Below are 17500 nucleotides of genomic sequence, written 5' to 3'. Positions count from 1 at the left end.
TCAGCTTTCAAACTCTAGTTTCCCTTATAAGAACTTGCTGATATGTCTTTAAGCAAACAGCTTGACATAATGAATACTCAAGCCTTTCGGTGTATGTGTGTCAAAGGGCCAGATTTTTATTCCATTTTATGATGTTTAAATACTGGGGTGATAAAGATGCAGATGAATCATATGTATACTTTATTTTGCTCTATCTAATGTTCTATTTTTTGTTGGATTCAGTGTTGCAGACTATGTGAATGTGTCTGTGTGTGTACATATTGATATATATATATATATATATATATATATATATATATATAGAGAGAGAGAGAGAGAGAGAGAGAGAGAGAGAGAGAGAGAGTGAGTGAGAGAGATAGATAGAGATAGATAGATAGATAGATAGATAGAGAGAGAGAGAGAGAGAGAGAGAGAGAGAGAGAGAGAGAGAAAGAAAGATATATATATATATATATATATATATATATATATATATATATATATATATATATAGAGAGAGAGAGAGAGAGAGAGAGAGATAGACAGATAGAGAAATAGGCAGAGCTATACAATGAAAGGAGAGAGATAGTGAACATTCAGTTCAGAGAGATTTGCGAAGAGGTCGCTTCGCCCGGGCTATGTGCACGAGGCGGCCCGGCCATAGTGAACATATGGCTAAGATTATAACATAATGTGTCCATATGCATGCATGCCTGTGAATATGTGTGTTTTTGAGTGTGTGAGTACGAACGCGTGTGTATGTGTGCGTGAGTGCGTGTGTATTATTGCATGTGCGACTGTGCGTGCCAGTGTTTGTGCTTGTGCATGTGTCCATGTGGGCGGGAACAGCGGCACACCCACATGATTCAAACTTCACCTTAACACTAAGAGCCTTAATTACAGAAGCCACACAAAATTCCTTACAACTTCTCCCCGTAAAAGTATGTACACATCGTGATGGTTACCACTGAGCGTCAGCATCATGGACCAAAGATGCTAAAATGCTGTTAAATAAGATGAGATGGAAGACCTTGACAATGCTGCAGAATTTATGTTGGGAATAATAATGATCACCGTAATTGATAACAACGACTGTGGCGATGTTGGCATGTCTAAAACTAGCGAAATAGTCAGTGGCAATCAGGCGAGGCAGCTCGGGCAACGCTTAAGTAGGGACACAGCCTACGGTGATAATCATAATTATTAAAAAAATAAATCTATAAAACAGTAGGAAGTTAACGACGAAGTGGCAACTCACCCTATCCAGCTCCGAGGTTCCAGTTAGTGTATTGTGATGGCAGTAGTCACCCTATATCTCTCAATGAGTGAAGTGCGGCCTTGCTATGGGAGAATGCAATTGTCTGTTTTGCCAACATGAACACCGATGAATGGCCAACTTGATCCTTGTTTGTGACTTATAAATGTGAATTTTATATCAGGCCACATTAATCTGGGATACACCCTATGGCTGAGGATAACACCTTTTAAAACAGTGTAACTCTTCAGAGGCAGGTGAGACAGGTAGTCTAATTATATAGAATTTAATCCAAGCTAAATTTTCACAATATGATCTTCAGAATGTATCAAAGTGATATAAGAAGTAATTTCAGAAGATTTTTTGAAAGTACGACACTTTTTCCGTGACGTTTGCAAAGATAATCTTAGGCACGGTGACCTGCGGTATATTGGTCGGTGACAAAGTGCCCAATTGCCTTCATGTGATGGCAACCACAAAGAAATAACCAAAACCTCCCTCGAAATAAGCCTGCAAACCTCTCGACCGAAAGGCAGAGAGTTGTAATCCGTCGTACGTCTGGCAGAGTTCACGTGACCGCGCGCTTGTTTACACACGTGTACACATGCTCGCTCTTAAGGTGTAAAAACCCGTGTGTACGTCCCTTCTGCGTGTGCAATACGGGTGTGAGCGCATGCATGAACGTCCGCTGGTGTGGGCAAGAGGTGTCAGCCGCGAGGAGGAACGGGGCAGGAGGAGAGGAGGCGAGGAGGACGGCCGGCTGGGAGGAGACTTGGGGGCTAAGCCAAGATGGCGATCCTAGGCTCTGGCGTGGTGGGTGAGCACGGAGGAACTACGCCGCTCTTTTCTGTCTTTCTGGGGCGCTCGGGGGGCAGGCGGCCCGAGGGGGGCTCTGCTGGGCAAGGGGTAAAGGGGGGGGAGCAGTGCAAGTGTGGGTGTGAGTGGGTGTTTGTTTTAGGGGTGGGCGAGGGGGCTGGGGATGGCAGGGGGGAGGGGAGAGGAACTGGTGCATAGGCCTAGGTGTAGATATCACCTTTATGGAAAATTCCTGGGTATTTTATGTAAAAAAAAAATCAAAATGTGATAATTTAGAGATGTCCCTTAGTCTGCCCTGCTCTGACACCTGTGATCATAGTCTTGTGAGAGAAACAAAAATGAGATCATTAGAGTTGAAGTAGTACTGAGGTAGGCCTATGAACAAAAGTATATTTGCAATAAGTTTCAATTTCATTATGATTTTTTTTTTTGTTGGACATGCTATTGTCTTCCTCAAGTAACCTGTCATTAGATTCTTGTATTCTTTCTGTGATTGATTCAATTGATATGCTTTATTGCATTGTAATTGCACTGTTGCATAAGTTTAATATTGGGTTGATTATTGTTTAGCAATAAGCAATTGATCATGCAATTACACTGACACATTTAGATCATTGATGATATTGAAAGAAATGTGATAAGAAGCTGAAAGTTTGTCAAAATATAAAGGTTTTGTGAAAATAGTTCATCAGTGTCCACTTGAAATAAGAAAATATTTTCATTGTAAAATTTCCTTATGGAGCAGGATGAATAGATTGGGAATTACAAAGAATTGCCGGTTTGCTCAAAGTGACTGAACCTTTTTAGGAAGTATTTTTGCTCCATGGTATTTCTGCTGCTTTTATTGATGAGAATTGACTTTTCTATTATTCTCAACTCACATTTATGAGTGAGGCAAAGATAAAAAAGTGACTTGTAGAATTATATTATATATATTTTTTTTCATGTGATATTAATTTACATTTGAAACAAGATTTTGATATATAGTAAAAGGTATGTATCTATATATTGTGATAATAGGGAATGTGATCTAAATCTCATTTTTGTATAGGAATTTATTCCAAAAGCTGTGTCTTGAAAAAGAAAATGAAAGTTTAAGCACTTTATTATTTTGATAGAGAAACTATACCATCCTAGAAACAATAATGAGACTACTATAGTGGCTATACAACCATGATGATATTTTTGCTGTTATGAAATGAAAAAAAAGGAAAAAACATATTTAGATGATTTTAGTCATGAACATTTCCTTATTATTTATACAGAAATGCAAAATATTTACCTTTACATCTTTTCTATCCTTGAAGTTATAGTTTTCTAAAGATATGAAAGAAAATGGTAGATGTTTTTTTTAACTAAACAGGTGGAGATTGATGTATAGAAGCCATAGAACAAAGGCAAGGGTTTACCACATTTACTTAGCAACTCACATACAACAGCTGATCTAATATGCAAGGTCATAACCACGTAGTATAGGCTCAATTATATTTTTTACTTTTATTGTTATTATTATTATTTTTTTTTCTTCTGCTGTTGAGTGTTCATTGCTGATTGATTCAGGTTTCAAGATCAGGATATGAGTAGTAGAACTCTGTTTATTGATGTTGTTGTTTAGTATTGTGTCAAGTTTATGACTGGATGATATTCTAGAATGGAGTTTTAGGAGGATTTCTAAGGATATTCTAGAATGAAGTTGTATGAGGATTTCTAAGGGATAGCAGATTTAAGTAGGACTTTTATTTTTTTTCATGATAATTTTTCAGATGTTTTATTGTGTATTGAATGCACACATTATTCTGTTTAACAAGAATGTTGTATAAAGTTTTGATACAAGGTAGACATTTTCTTTGGTATTTTATTGTGATTAGAAGGAATCCAATGTTCTTTTCCCTCAAACTGTCAGTTTTTGTGTCATCTCCCATCCTCATCTTCAACTTGCAGTGGAAATACGTTAGTGAAAAGTGTCTTACAATTCATCAAGCTAATAATTCCATTGTGTGGTTTTCTGTGTGGGGAGGCTGTCAATTATTGAAAAAAAGTGTTGACATTAATAATGAGGTTGCTTATCTACACAATTGTGAGTCAAAATGAAAAAAAATGTGGTTTTTGTAACCCATTCAACCACCATTTGATGCTTTTTTGGTTGAGTTTGATAAGAATTATAGTGATAATGATAATAGTGATAAAAACAATGAGCAATACTGTATCATTGACAGTGCTATTATGACCAGTGGTGCTTACAATGCTTATAAAGAGATAATTGATGGTTAAGATAATGATAGTTATAATAAGCAGGTTAAGATAATGACAGTGATTGTGATGGTGGGAAATGTTGGCTGGGGTTTATGATTATGATGAGAAAAATGTTAGTGTAATTGTTGTTGTTGTTAGTTTTAGTGTTGGTGTTATTGTTACTATTTCTCATATTGCTTTTTTTTTATTAATATCATTATCATTATCATTGTTATTGTTGTTGTTATTATTATTGTTATTGTTATTGTTATTGTTATTTATTACCATTATCTTTTATTATTATTATTGTTATTCTGATTATTGATTTTATTATTATTATTATTGTTTTTATTATTGTTGTTTTTATTGTTATTATTATTCTGATAATTATTATTGTTGTTATTATTCAGATGATTATTATTGTCATTGTTATTATTATTTTTGTTATTGTTATTGTAATTATCACTAAGTGTTTTTGTTGTTGTTATTATTATTATTATTATTATTATTATTAGTAGTAGTAGTAGTAGTAGTAGTAGTAATAGTATGATTATTATTATGATGATTATTATAATTAATATTATTATAATAATAATGATAATGATAATTATAATTATAATAATGATAATAATAATAATAATTATTATTATTATTATTATCATCATCATCATCATCATCATCATCATCATCATCATCATCATCATCATCATCATCATCATCATCATCATCATCATCATCATCATCATCATCATCATCATCATCATCATCATCATTATTGATATTATTATTATCATCATTATTGTTATCATTTTTATGATCATTATCATTATCATTGTTGTTATACTTATTGTCTTTATACTATTACTACTACCACTACAACTATAACTTTAACTACTACAACTGCTATTATTTTTTATTATTATAGTTGTTATTTTGATGTTTTTGGTCTTGTTTTGTTATCAATATTATTTTTATTGGGGCACAACTTATTTAAAATCAAATCAATAGAATTGAACTGGAAAACACTAACAACAGTGTTAACAATCAACTTACACACTCTCTCGCTTACTCGCTCACTCACTCACTCACTCACTCACTCACTCACTCACTCACTCACTCACTCACTCACTCACTCACTCACTCACTCACTCACTCACTCACTCACTCACCCACTCACCCACTTACTCACTCACTCACTCACTCACCCACTCACTCACTCACTCACTCACCCACCCACCCACTCACTCACTCACTCACTCACTCACTCACTCACTCACTCACTCACTCACTCACTCACTCATTCATTCATTCATTCATTCATTCATTCATTCACTCCCTCCCTCCCTCACTCATTCATTCATTCACTCCCTCACTCACTCCCTCACTCGCTCACTCATTCATTCATTCATTCATTCATTCATTCACTCCTTCACTCACTCATTCATTCATTCACTCCCTCACTCACTCACTCACTCACTCACTCACTCACTCACTCACTCACTCACTCACTCACTCACTCACTCACTCACTCACTCACTCACTCACTCACCCACTCACCCACCCACCCACGATAATCCAGTATGATAATCCATTTTAATTTTATTTGGCATTATTGTCAGTGCAAATGTTCATTGACGGATAATTTATTCATAACAGTGGGATGACTCGGGAAGAAACATACAGATTTCAAGGGACGAGTTGATTTAATTTTCTTTAGGATCGAAATGATAAATTTACTTGCTATGGCAATTTACTCGAAGATTATTATACGTTATAAATTAGATATTTATGTATATACACACATGCTAATTATCCTTATCCTGAGTTTTTATTTGGGAGTTTCCCCTGATTTTTAATTTGATTTAGAGATAAGCTTTTAACGCAGGTATAAATACACTTGCAAGAACTTTTTGTAATGCGGTGAATGGTTAAAGGGAAGAGAAATCACCTTGTGTGGGGCTGGTATGTATCATGCAATTGACGAGCCATTTCTATTGGATTTCGTCCAAATCAGAAGCATGTGTTCCCATTCTTCATAGTGACAGTGTGTATTACAGGAACGCTCCCTAAATCACTTTGTCATTATAGGGTGATTTCTCTTTATAAGAGCTGGCTGAGACTTTACTGAATAATTTTTTGTGCACATTATATTCAGGTGTTTTAGTTTTATACTAGTATTGGGCATAGATATATAAGATGTGAATTTTACCTGTCATTAATGCAGTAACCTTTTTCATATCCTGTTTGAAGCTTTAATGTAATAACCTTTTTCAAATCCTCACAGGACCTTTCTGCATAGTTACACCTGTCACAGCTAATGTGACCTTTCTACATTGAGAGTTATCAAGAGGAATATGAAATCAGGGTTTTCAGTGAATGCTGATTTAGTTCATGTTCAGAATGGTAATGAAGTATCATTGCTTGTAAAGATGAGTCATTGATTCCAGTTATGGGATGTAACGACACTTTCTCCTTTGTCTTTGCAGTACAGCAGTGGGCCAGATTACCCTTAAGCATTAAGAGTTATCACAGCAATAAGAACCAATGCCAGAGCTCCATTACATATCATAATTGTAAGTATTTTTTAATGATTTATTAATTATTATTATTATTATTGATAATAATAATAATAATAATAATAATAATAATAATAATAATAAAATTAATAATAATAGATATTATTATTATTGTTATTATTAATATTATATTAATTCATCTCTTTATAAAAATTTTATTTGTAGTTTTACTAAATTTATTCTTGTTAGGAGTGTAGTTTTAGTAGTAGTATATATTTTAACAAAGGAAAGTGGATCATTTCAATAGCTGATAAGACATTATCAGCAGAGGGCCAGGTGAAAAAAGATTAAGAGGGGCTGATTCTTAAAGTTATGCTAATTGCTGATTGATTTTAAAGCATCTTGCACATCTATTAGGACAGGAAATGTTTCTTGTGGTGTTAGATTCTCTATTAGACCCAGAAATCTCCAATTTTGCTGAAACTAACTATTCCTTTTACTAATATTCAGGTATTTATCATGAAAACAAAAGAAAAAGACACTTGTACATATATCTACCGACCCACTTTATATTTACGATTAACGGAACCCAAACTTTCGGTTTCACTCCACCCTACATTCCGGCGATGCCCTCTCTCTCTCGAGCAAGAGTTTCTTTTCTTGATAGGTATAAGGAAAGTATTTAATTGGTGACCTTCTCTCGACAGGTACATAGTCAAAATTGCCAGCAATGGATCACAGCTATGTAAGTCGCCAGATACCCCCAGTAGACCAGGAAGCGGCCAGCAGTATACCACGGCAAGTATGAGCCTGGATCTTTATGTCCAAGGCTCACTGTGACGGGAATTGAGGGCATTATCTGGGTATTGTTATTATTGTTATTGTTTTTATTATTATTATTTTTGTTATCATTGTTATCATTATTATTGTTATTATTATTGTTATGATTATCATTATTATTATTATTATCATCATCTTTTTTCTATTACTTCTCTGGAAGTATTAGTTAAGTGTTCAAGAATTGATCTGACACTTGAGAAAAACATTTAAGTCTATTTAGAAGAATTATTGTATACAGTTATTTATGAATGTATTTATTTATTTACTTGTGATTTTTTTCATAAAGGTGTTATTAAATGATTATTAGGAAACTGTCAATCTCCTTTGAAAAGAAGAAAATCTTCCTCGGCACAGTAGATAATTTCTTCCTAGAAGCAGCGAATGTTTCAGCCTGTTGTTTAACTGTCTCTTTTCAAGCATGCTCTTGTGTCCTGGCATGGAGACACTCCTCAGCTTTACAAAGTTTTAAAGGTGTTCAAATTTAAGTTTATATGTAAAATAAGAAGGAATAAAAAAAAAAAATGCACTTGAAAGAATATACTAAAGGCAGGAACTTTCTGAACTTGCATTGCACTTTCTATTATTGAAGATTTGTGAGTTGAAGTGTAAAAAAGAATGAAAATGAGAATAAATGATTCCACAAAGCAGTATATGTAATTTGGGTTTCAACATTACATCTTCTGTAAGGAAGTCGTAGTATTGATATGTATATTAGATGTCTTCCTCATGGATAAACTTTTTCTACTTCTGTTGGAGCTGAGGAGTGTCGGTATATTCCTTCTGTAAGGATTTTATTTTTGGATGATTAAAAGATACATTTCAACTTGGACATTGCAAGATTAACTCATTCACGACGGGGTGATTATTAGCTGAATGCTACTCTGGCCGTGAAGATAACAAGTGCGTACAACCTGCATATGTGAAATCTCTCCTGGCATGATGCCACCCCTGTGTCTCTCGAAGTGATTCTACAGGATGTTGAAAGGCATTCTTTGTATTTTTTATCATTATTTAGACAGTCAAGAACAATGTGTCTATATAGATGCAAGTGCAGTGAGTATATATATACGTAACTGTGTAAAACGTGTATTTAGAGGAAAAGATCGTAAGATGATAGGATGTCATCTGACTGGAGTGAAATATTCCCATGATGTGATAGCATGTCATCTGGCGCGAATGGGTCAATGGCGAGGGTTAGGCATACACAGCATTGTTTTTAAGTTAAAGGTAAGTTAAGAAAGCTTGAATTGGTTGAAAGGTATTGAAATTGCATGAATTTTATGATAATTTCGGAATGAATGACTCCTCTATTTGTTTGCTCTTCATATGTAATCTTCACCCATTTATGCTAGATGATATGGTATCATGCCATAGGAATATTTCGCTCCTGCAGAATGATGTCCGATCATGTCATTGTTATATATGCATATACTCATAGGAGTTCCATTTGTATAGACACATTTTTCTTCACTTGTGAAAATGTTATGAACAAATGCAAAAACCTCCTTTTATCACCCCATTGACTTGTGTGGGTGAAAAGCGCACTGAGAGAAGCAGTGCGGTTTTGGCTGGGAGAGACCTTGTGCTTAGTCACTGTGTGTGCTTGTTATCTAGCTGGCAGGAGCGGCATTAGGCAAATACAAGCCCCATGCAAATAAGTTAAGAGGTTTGGTACTAGATTTACCATGTATTGGATTCCTACAAATTTTTTGAGAGATTTAATTAGAAAGGTAGCAAATGTTAACCCTTTCCCGACGGGGCACACGCTATGCGAAAACCCCTACGCCGGGCCATTGCAATACTGCATTGGAAACGTCACACTGTCATGACGCCCCAGCATTGGGAATTTAGCTGTGTCACATGGGTGTGATGCACTGTAGTCATAGGGTTAAGATACATATAAATGGCATGTTAAGCATGATCTATATGATATATTGATCCCTTTCAGGTCTCCTGTTGGCCGGCGTGCTGGGCGGCCCCGCAGTGTGTCTGAGTCTGGCCACAGTCAGTCTTCGGGGCCAGATGTGTCCACTAGGCTAGCCCTTCTGGCCACGCCTGGGAGAACAACCAGCAACAATCTACATGATGCCCAAAGCATGCGCACTGAAAGGCCAAGGAAATCCAGGCACTCCAGCGGCAAGGCCCATGGAGGAGGTCGCGGGGGAAGAGAAGGCCGGTCGCCCTATCAGGAGGGGGGCCAGTCCAGGAAGCTCCTACTCCCGCCGGCCTCAGGTGGGTCTGGTGACGAAGATGACCTGGGAGAGGCCAGGAAACCCCGTCCTCCCCCCCTGCCTGACATCATGCACGACTGGGAGATCATTGTCAAGTCCCTGAAGGCAAACGAGCGCAGAGAAAAGCAGGAGGTGAGCAAGGGATCCTCAACAAGTGGGGAGACCAAAACTGCAAGGCAGAGGCGGCAAGAGTCGAGGTCCACCGAAGAGCCTGTGGCCACCAACCGCAAGCTTGACTTCTCTGGAGACCAGAGAGGTCCGCCTGCTGAACCCTCAAAGCCTTCCAACAGTACATTTGAAGCAGACAGCGACAAGGAGAACTCAAGACTGACTGAGAAACCAGCTGCCTCTTGTCCTGACAGTACTGAAGACAACAGCGACAATCATACACAGCCTCCAGGGCCTGCTAGCTCACCAGGGGAAACAAGTGCTGTTATTAGTGAACAGAGCTCGCAGACAACAGATTTACTGGGAAATTTAAATAGCAGTGATGTTGAAAAGCAAAAAGTGAGTAATAGTAATGTTGTCAATAAGAAATCTGCCAAGTCCTCAGCCGACAGAAGAACAGAGGGAGAATCAGATGGGTGTGATGAAGAGAAAAGTAAGAGTGGTGAGAGAACTCCAAGAAAAGGTGAAGACAGGTTGAAAAGGGGAGGTAAGACAAGCACTCCAAAAATGTCTGTGGGTCGAGGAAATGCTGTGGACAGTGCTTCACCAAACGAGTTGGAAGGTCGAGACCAGGGCAGTTACCCAGTGCGGAGACTATCAAGGTCTTTTCACCAGGAGGAGCTGTCATTGTGTCCTGTAGGAAAGAGAAAGACCAGTGTAGATGGATCCAAAGAGGATATTAGTGTAAAGAAGACCGATGAATCCACCAAGTCCATTATTAACGACAGTAGAAGGACAAGTAGTGATAGTGTAGTTACTAGTATGGCTCAAGATGATGATAAGAATGATAAAAAGAGTATTGTTGAAAATAATACAACATTTAAGCCCAGTGAATCAGTGGAAGAAGTCAGTGACTTGTCAAAAGCATCACATAAAAAGAAGAGACAAAGGACTGGTGAATCTCTGTCACCTCAGCAATCACAGACAGATGTGGTGAAAGACAGTGAAAGAGCAATAGCAGAATTAAAGAGCGATGACAAGGGGAGTGAAGAAAAGGTTAAGAATGTAGGGAAGGAAGGAGGAGATACAGATGTCCAATCACTGCCAGTGTTAAAAGGGGATAGAAGTAATCATGATTGTAACATGCAAGTGAAGCACAACACAGAAAATGACAATGAGACTAAAGGGAGTGAGCATAAGTCATCTGAAAAGGGGGAATCCTTGGAGGCTGAGAAACACACAAAAGAGCTTGAGACGACTGAAAAGGCCACGTCAGTCGTTGAAAAAGAAGGGGAAGATGAAAAGTTCTTGGGTTTTAGTCAGGAAACAAAGAGTCAGACTTGTGCAAATGTTAAAGAAAATTGTGTTATTGAAGAGAAAAGGAAAAGTGAAAGTGATCAAGAGACCACAAGTGGGAATGCATGTTTGAGTTCACCGAATAAAAGTGAATTAAATGAAGTAGCAATGCAAAATAGGGAACAGGTGGAACTGGCTCTGAAAAGGGAACAATTTATGGAAGGTACAATTGGGGGTAAGACAATCATCAGTCAGGAAGACTTTGAGCACTTATTTGGCTCAGCTGAAGAGGACGATCGGTTCACTTGCAACTTTGAGGGATTTCAGAGCAGTGTCAGTAAAGATGGCTGGCTTGTGAATGACTCTATGGAAGATGAAGTCAACGATGAGTCCTTTGAGGGTTTCACATCAGAGGGCGTCCAGAGTTTTCTGGACAACAAAAAAGTTTGCACAGAGAGCTGTACTGTGCCAGGAGCTGGTGGGCTGGAGACCAGAACAGTTATCAGAAATGCTTGCCATGCTTGCCAGTTGGTATTTGATGGTCCCCAGGAGTTGCAGCAGCACCGTCGTATTGGGCACAAGAGGATATATGAGTGTGTCTTTGATGAAGGCTACTGTAAGGAGAGCAAAGGAGCAGTTCAGTACCATGCTCACTTGTGGGAACATCATGGAGCTCTAGTCAACAAGATGCTGGAAGACCTGGCAAATGATGTGGCTGTCAGCAGTCTGGCAGGCTCTCCTTCTAGCTGTGCCCAGCCATGCAGAGTCTGTCTCTGTCTCCTATCCCAGCCAATGTGTCAACTGCATGAACTGCTCGTTCATGGTCTGGGGTCCTCCATGCTACCTCTGGGTTCCTCCTCCCTGCAGGCAACAGTGTGGTGGACAGGCAGGGGTCTTGCATGGACATGTCATCAGTGCTGTTCATCTTCAGGCAATCAGAATCCACAGTACTTTCTGATGACATGTGCACCCCATGCGTTTCCAAAGATACTGGCCAATCACCGTGTTAATGTTCATCTTCTGGCTGACACCTTGTTACATGGATGGTGGCTGCTGCTTCAACTGCTTCTGACTTTACCCCCAGCTGCTCGGTCATCTATGGCAACCATGTTGGTCTTGGGGTTACAAAGTAATCCCTTGTTTGCATCCTGCTTGCTGTGCAAGCGTTCCTTAGCATTTATTGTCAGTCCCCAGTTGGACAAGCCAAGGGGGTTATGCAAAGCCTGCAATATTGTAGTAAAAGAGAGCAAAGCCTGTTGGTACCACTGTGGTTTCTCACAGCCCTCGAGCCAGAGTGCACTTGCAGCCCACCTCATGGCCCACCATAAGAAGGAGTTAGCAGGTGGGTGGTGTGTTCTCTGTGGCCAGTGGTCACACTCACTGCTCTCACATGTGTTTGGCCATTCTTTTCTCAAGGTGAATATGACACGCTTTCCATGCCACTTTTGTCATGATGCACTGGTAGGGCAAGACTTCCTCTCATGGGTGGTTCACTCGTGGACAACGCATGTATTCCCTTGCCCATTCCCCACGTGCATCATGAACCATGTTGAAGGGCAAGATGACAAGATGAAAGGGAGGACAGTCCTTGCCACGGCAGAGCTCCTGTTGTCACATATCAAAACCAATCACCTTCCGGGAGATGGAGCTGTGTCCTTGGATGAAGTCAGCCTGATTCTGCAGTGGATTCGAGGAGGACAGGGAGGGCTGCTCATGTCTCAGGATGCCCTCAAGTTGGACTCCTCCTGGCACAGTCACACAGGTGAAATATTTTCTCTAGTTCACTCAGGTCACCACCTAAGGCCCTCCTTCCCTGTTAAGGTGTGGATAACTTGTGTTGTGTGTGGATGCTCAACAACTCTGAAACTTCGTTATCTTGATTCTCACCCATCACCTGTGTGTCTTCAATGCCACCTTGGAATACAGCGTTGTCAATCTGGCCCGCCTTGGCGTTGTCCAGTCCATCACTGTAACGTCACTTCACAACATTCAAGCCTTCTCTACACGCACATCATGGAATCCCCAAAACATAGGCAGACCTTAAAACCAAACCTCAAATATTCAAAACTACCAGGTAAATGCCCCAAATGTGAGTTAAGTGAGGTTTTCAAGGATCGACTGGCACTCTTTTGTCATCAGATTCTGTCACATACACTTGCCTGTTTGGCTTGCCCTGCCCATGCGATTACAGATGCTTCGCTCCAGCAGCACCGCACCACCTGTCATGGCCTGCGTTCCTGGGATGCTCTCTGGACTCGGCTGAAGCACAAGCAGCAGCAGAAGTTTTCTCAACTTAGCCAGATGAATGAGGTGGATGGATGTGTGATGTTGGTGGGCAGTGCGCAGCATGGTGGTGTCATTGCCAAGTGCGATCCATCTATGAGCATTTCCTCTCTGATGGAGACCTCTCCTATCATGAGCCAGGAAACAGTGGCGGCAGAGACTCGCAGCATTCAGGAGCAGGTGGAAGAGAGGATGGCATGTGAGGATGAGGAGGCTGCCCAAAGTTGGTGTGGCTCCCTGTGCACTGTGACCATGTCACCTCACAAGTCAACCACACCCACTACTGACCATGGGTCACCAGCCATTACAAAGAAGGGAGTAAATGCACTCATAGAAGATTCAAAGGCTGTGAAAAACCCAAAGCTGAAATGTAATACAGAAAATCCTGAAATACCTAATACAACTAAGAAAGAAGCAGAAGTAAATGCAAATAGAGTGACTGCTCCACCTGTAACTCCATTTGAGGATGAAACCTGCAAAGGTGATGATATGAATGATGACAGCGACGAAGACAGTGGGAGTGAACCACCCCTGCAGATTGACACGGCCGCAGCCTCACCCAGCTCACCTCGAGAGTCCTATCCTCATAGCCCTACGTCCAACATCTCTAGTCCACCCAGCTACCACATAGCCTCTACTGCGGAGACTGCTGCCAAACCAAGTGAAGTTCATGTTGACTCTGTACCTACCTCAAAAGCTGAAGTCAGCAGTGTAGCTAAAGCTAAAGCAGTAACAACCAAACCTGCCAAGGATAAACAGACTAAAAAAGATGGCAACACCCCAACTTTTGAGCTGGTTGATGCGCTAAACAGTGTTGTGGCGCACACAATCCGCACCATGACGGAGGCCATTACAGAACAGCTGCAACAAACCAATGACATCAGTAAGTCCAAAGCACCTGTAGAGAAGGCAGCTTCAAAACCAGAGCCAGCAGTACAAGCCCAAGAGGTGGAGATTATCCCAAAGAAGAAGGGTAACATCAAAGAGAAGGTTGGACGGAGAGGCGAGCCAAAACCACCTCCCAAAGGGCTGGGAGAAAATGCTGATATTGATGAGGCTTCGGTGGCAGAGAATATTTTGCAGGACCTTAATGACAAATTTACTGGTCAGTGTGTGGGATGTAGTGTGAGTGTTCTGCTCCCTCGTCTTAGCGATCATGTGAAGGAGGCTCACCCACAAGCTCAGGTAAATTGTACATGTGGAGGGTTTCAAGGTGCTCTTAATGAGTTCCTGGTCCATTCCTTCCACTTATCTCATTTGCCTAGTGAAGCACGACCCATTGTTTTAGCTACACCAGACGGAGTGCAAAGGACAATGGTGGTGCTTGAAGCAAGATCTTCTCCACCATCAATGGGCTACACTTACCCTTGCTTCAAGTGTGGGAAGAGGTTTAAGCAAGAGAAGTCCAGACAGCTCCACTATAACCTTTGTAAATTGGAGAAAAAGTTTGAATGTGATGTTTGTGGAGAAAAGTTTGTGCGCGATCATCATCTTGTAAAACACAAAGAGTGGAAGCATAACCCACAGACTTGTCCACATTGTGGGAAATGTTTCACTTCAGAAGTCTCCCTTACCCAGCATGTCCTCCACATACACAAGAAACAGTTGACTCACAAGTGTGAACATTGTGGTGATAGGTTCAGTACCCGCTCAAGGTTACGAGTACATGTAAGAATTCACACAGGAGAGCGGCCACACAGTTGTCAGCGTTGTACCAAGTCTTTTGTGTCCAGAAACTTGCTAGCAAAGCATCTAGCATCTGATCACCAAAATGCAAACTACCAGTCTGACTCCAGTGAAGACCTGAGCAAGTACAAAAGTCGCAAACACAGGTCTTCCGTTGACAGACCCCCTGTGCCAAAGAATGCAAGTGACTCTGAATCAGAGACTTCAGACTGTGAGGGAAATGACAACAAGGAGAGTCGTGTTAACAAGCAGGACGATGATGACAAGGCAGCTGAGGAAGAGTTTCAAACAAGACTTGTGATGCTAGCCATGACAGAGTCAGATTTAGAGACCTCAGACTCAGAGAGTGACGTGGCACCAGCTGCACAGAAAAGATCTGCTGGTGGGAGGCAAGCAAGCAGCCGGCAACAAAAGGCAGCAGCAGCAGCGGCAGTGGCGGCAGCAGCAGCAGCAGCTGCAGCTGCTGCTGCAGCAGCAAATAAAGTAGAGTCATTGCCTCCATCTCCAGCTCCACTTCCTGAACAAGAAGCACAGCTTGAAAGCCATCAGCTAGACATACAGAGGAGTCACTCTGAACAGAGGAGAAAAAACTTAGTAGACAGTTCTAGTGGGGTGGTAGGTGCAATTGGTGGGGCAGTGGATGAAAACCAGGCTTCACCTGTGGTTCGCGAAGAAATGGCTCAGATCATGGACAGGGCAGTAGGGGTGCGCTGTGGGCCATGCCATCAGACGTGGAGTGACTCTGCAGGAAAGCTTCTCCACATGTACCTGGTTCATCCTCAGTTAGTCTTGAATTTAGGTCTCACGGAATGTGCTTTTTGTAAATACTCTTTTTCTTCAGCAGATGATATCAATGATCATCACTTGGCTTACCACCAGCGGTCTATGCTACCCAATGGAACGTTTCGGTGTCTATGTGGGCTGGTGTTCCGTGAAGATGGTGCCTATTACTTTCATCTCTACTATGCTCACAAGGCTCAGCGTGCCCTCAACGTTGGTGGCGAGATCGTTTGCCGTGTGTGTGAGGGACGTCCTAGGCTAAACAAAATTGTGGACCTAGTTGTGCACTTGAGTGACACTCATACCATGTTTGACCATGTGCGAGTAAATGATGCCTACATCTGCAACTTTTGTTACAAAGCATTTGAGTCATGGACAGTTTTGAGTCTCCACTTTTTCATGGTACACAAAGCTACAAAGAGCCAAACGTTGAGCTATGACTGCCCATATTGTGAAGGTGCGTCTCCCTGGCATTCCCTAGAAGCTTTGCAGTACCATTTGGACAATGTGCATCCAGCCAGACACAAGAAGCAAAAAGTCCCAGAAAATTCTCTTAGAAGTATTTACATGCCAGCCACTCACAATGATGCTGCTGCAACACCAGCACCTGCTGCAGTGGGCAAGAAGAGAAAGAAGGTTGCATCCAAAACCAACAGTCCAGAAGAGTTACCCACAAAAAAGAGAAAGAAGATGGGCAGGAAAAAGGCAGCTCCAGACAGCATTAGGAGATTAGATGCAGATGAGACACTCTACTGCATCTGCCAGTGTCCCTACGATGAGGTCTCAGATATGATAGGATGTGACAACCCATCCTGTCGCTATCAGTGGTTTCACTTTGAGTGTGTTGGGATCATGGCTGCACCTGAAGGGAACTGGTATTGTCCTGAATGTACAACTACTCTGAAAACCGTTCACAAACCATCACCAGTGCAGCAACAGCAGCAGCAACAGCAGCAGAAACAACAGCACCATCACCACCAGCAACACCAGCAACAGCAACACCAGCAACAGCAACACCAGCAACAGCAGCAGCAGCAACAGCAACAGCAACAGCAACAGCAGCAGCAGCCACAGCAGCCACAGCAGCCACAGCAGGAGGAGCACCAACCACATGCAGATCTCTACGAGTACTACAGCAATTATGAAAATGACCAGCAATCTTCTCCTGTAGTGACAGTGCAGCGGCAACGTTCTTCCTCCTCCTCTTCATCCTCCTCCTCTTCACCCTCACCCTCACCCTCACCCTCACCCTCACCCTCACCCTCACCCTCACCCTCACCCTCACCCTCACCCTCACCCTCACCCTCACCCTCACCCTCACCCTCACCCTCACCCTCACCCTCACCCTCACCCTCACCCTCACCCTCACCCTCACCCTCACCCTCACCCTCACCCTCACCCTCACCCTCACCCTCACCCTCACCCTCACCCTCACCCTCACCCTCACCCTCACCCTCACCCTCACCCTCACCCTCACC

At 41.3% G+C, this 17500-nt stretch overlaps 1 protein-coding gene across 1 annotated transcript in view; it reads left to right on the top strand.

Annotated features, from left to right (window-relative positions):
• Positions 1-1778: 1778 nt before the first annotated feature.
• LOC122244651 (uncharacterized) overlaps positions 1779-17500 on the top strand; it is a 26050-nt gene continuing 10328 nt past the window's right edge. Inside the window, exons 1-4 of the mRNA XM_086552364.1 lie at positions 1779-2047; positions 6769-6855; positions 7506-7596; positions 9587-17297. Coding sequence (XP_086408490.1) covers positions 7529-7596; positions 9587-17297 — 7779 coding nt within the window. The 5' untranslated portion in view covers positions 1779-2047; positions 6769-6855; positions 7506-7528. The remainder of the gene's footprint in view (positions 2048-6768; positions 6856-7505; positions 7597-9586; positions 17298-17500) is intronic.

This window comes from Penaeus japonicus, unplaced genomic scaffold (assembly GCF_977035675.1).
Source record: "Penaeus japonicus unplaced genomic scaffold, GWHDUDI00000001_assembly GWHDUDI00000026, whole genome shotgun sequence".
Taxonomy (NCBI): domain Eukaryota; kingdom Metazoa; phylum Arthropoda; class Malacostraca; order Decapoda; family Penaeidae; genus Penaeus; species Penaeus japonicus.
This window is presented reverse-complemented; position numbering and strand designations above follow the sequence as displayed.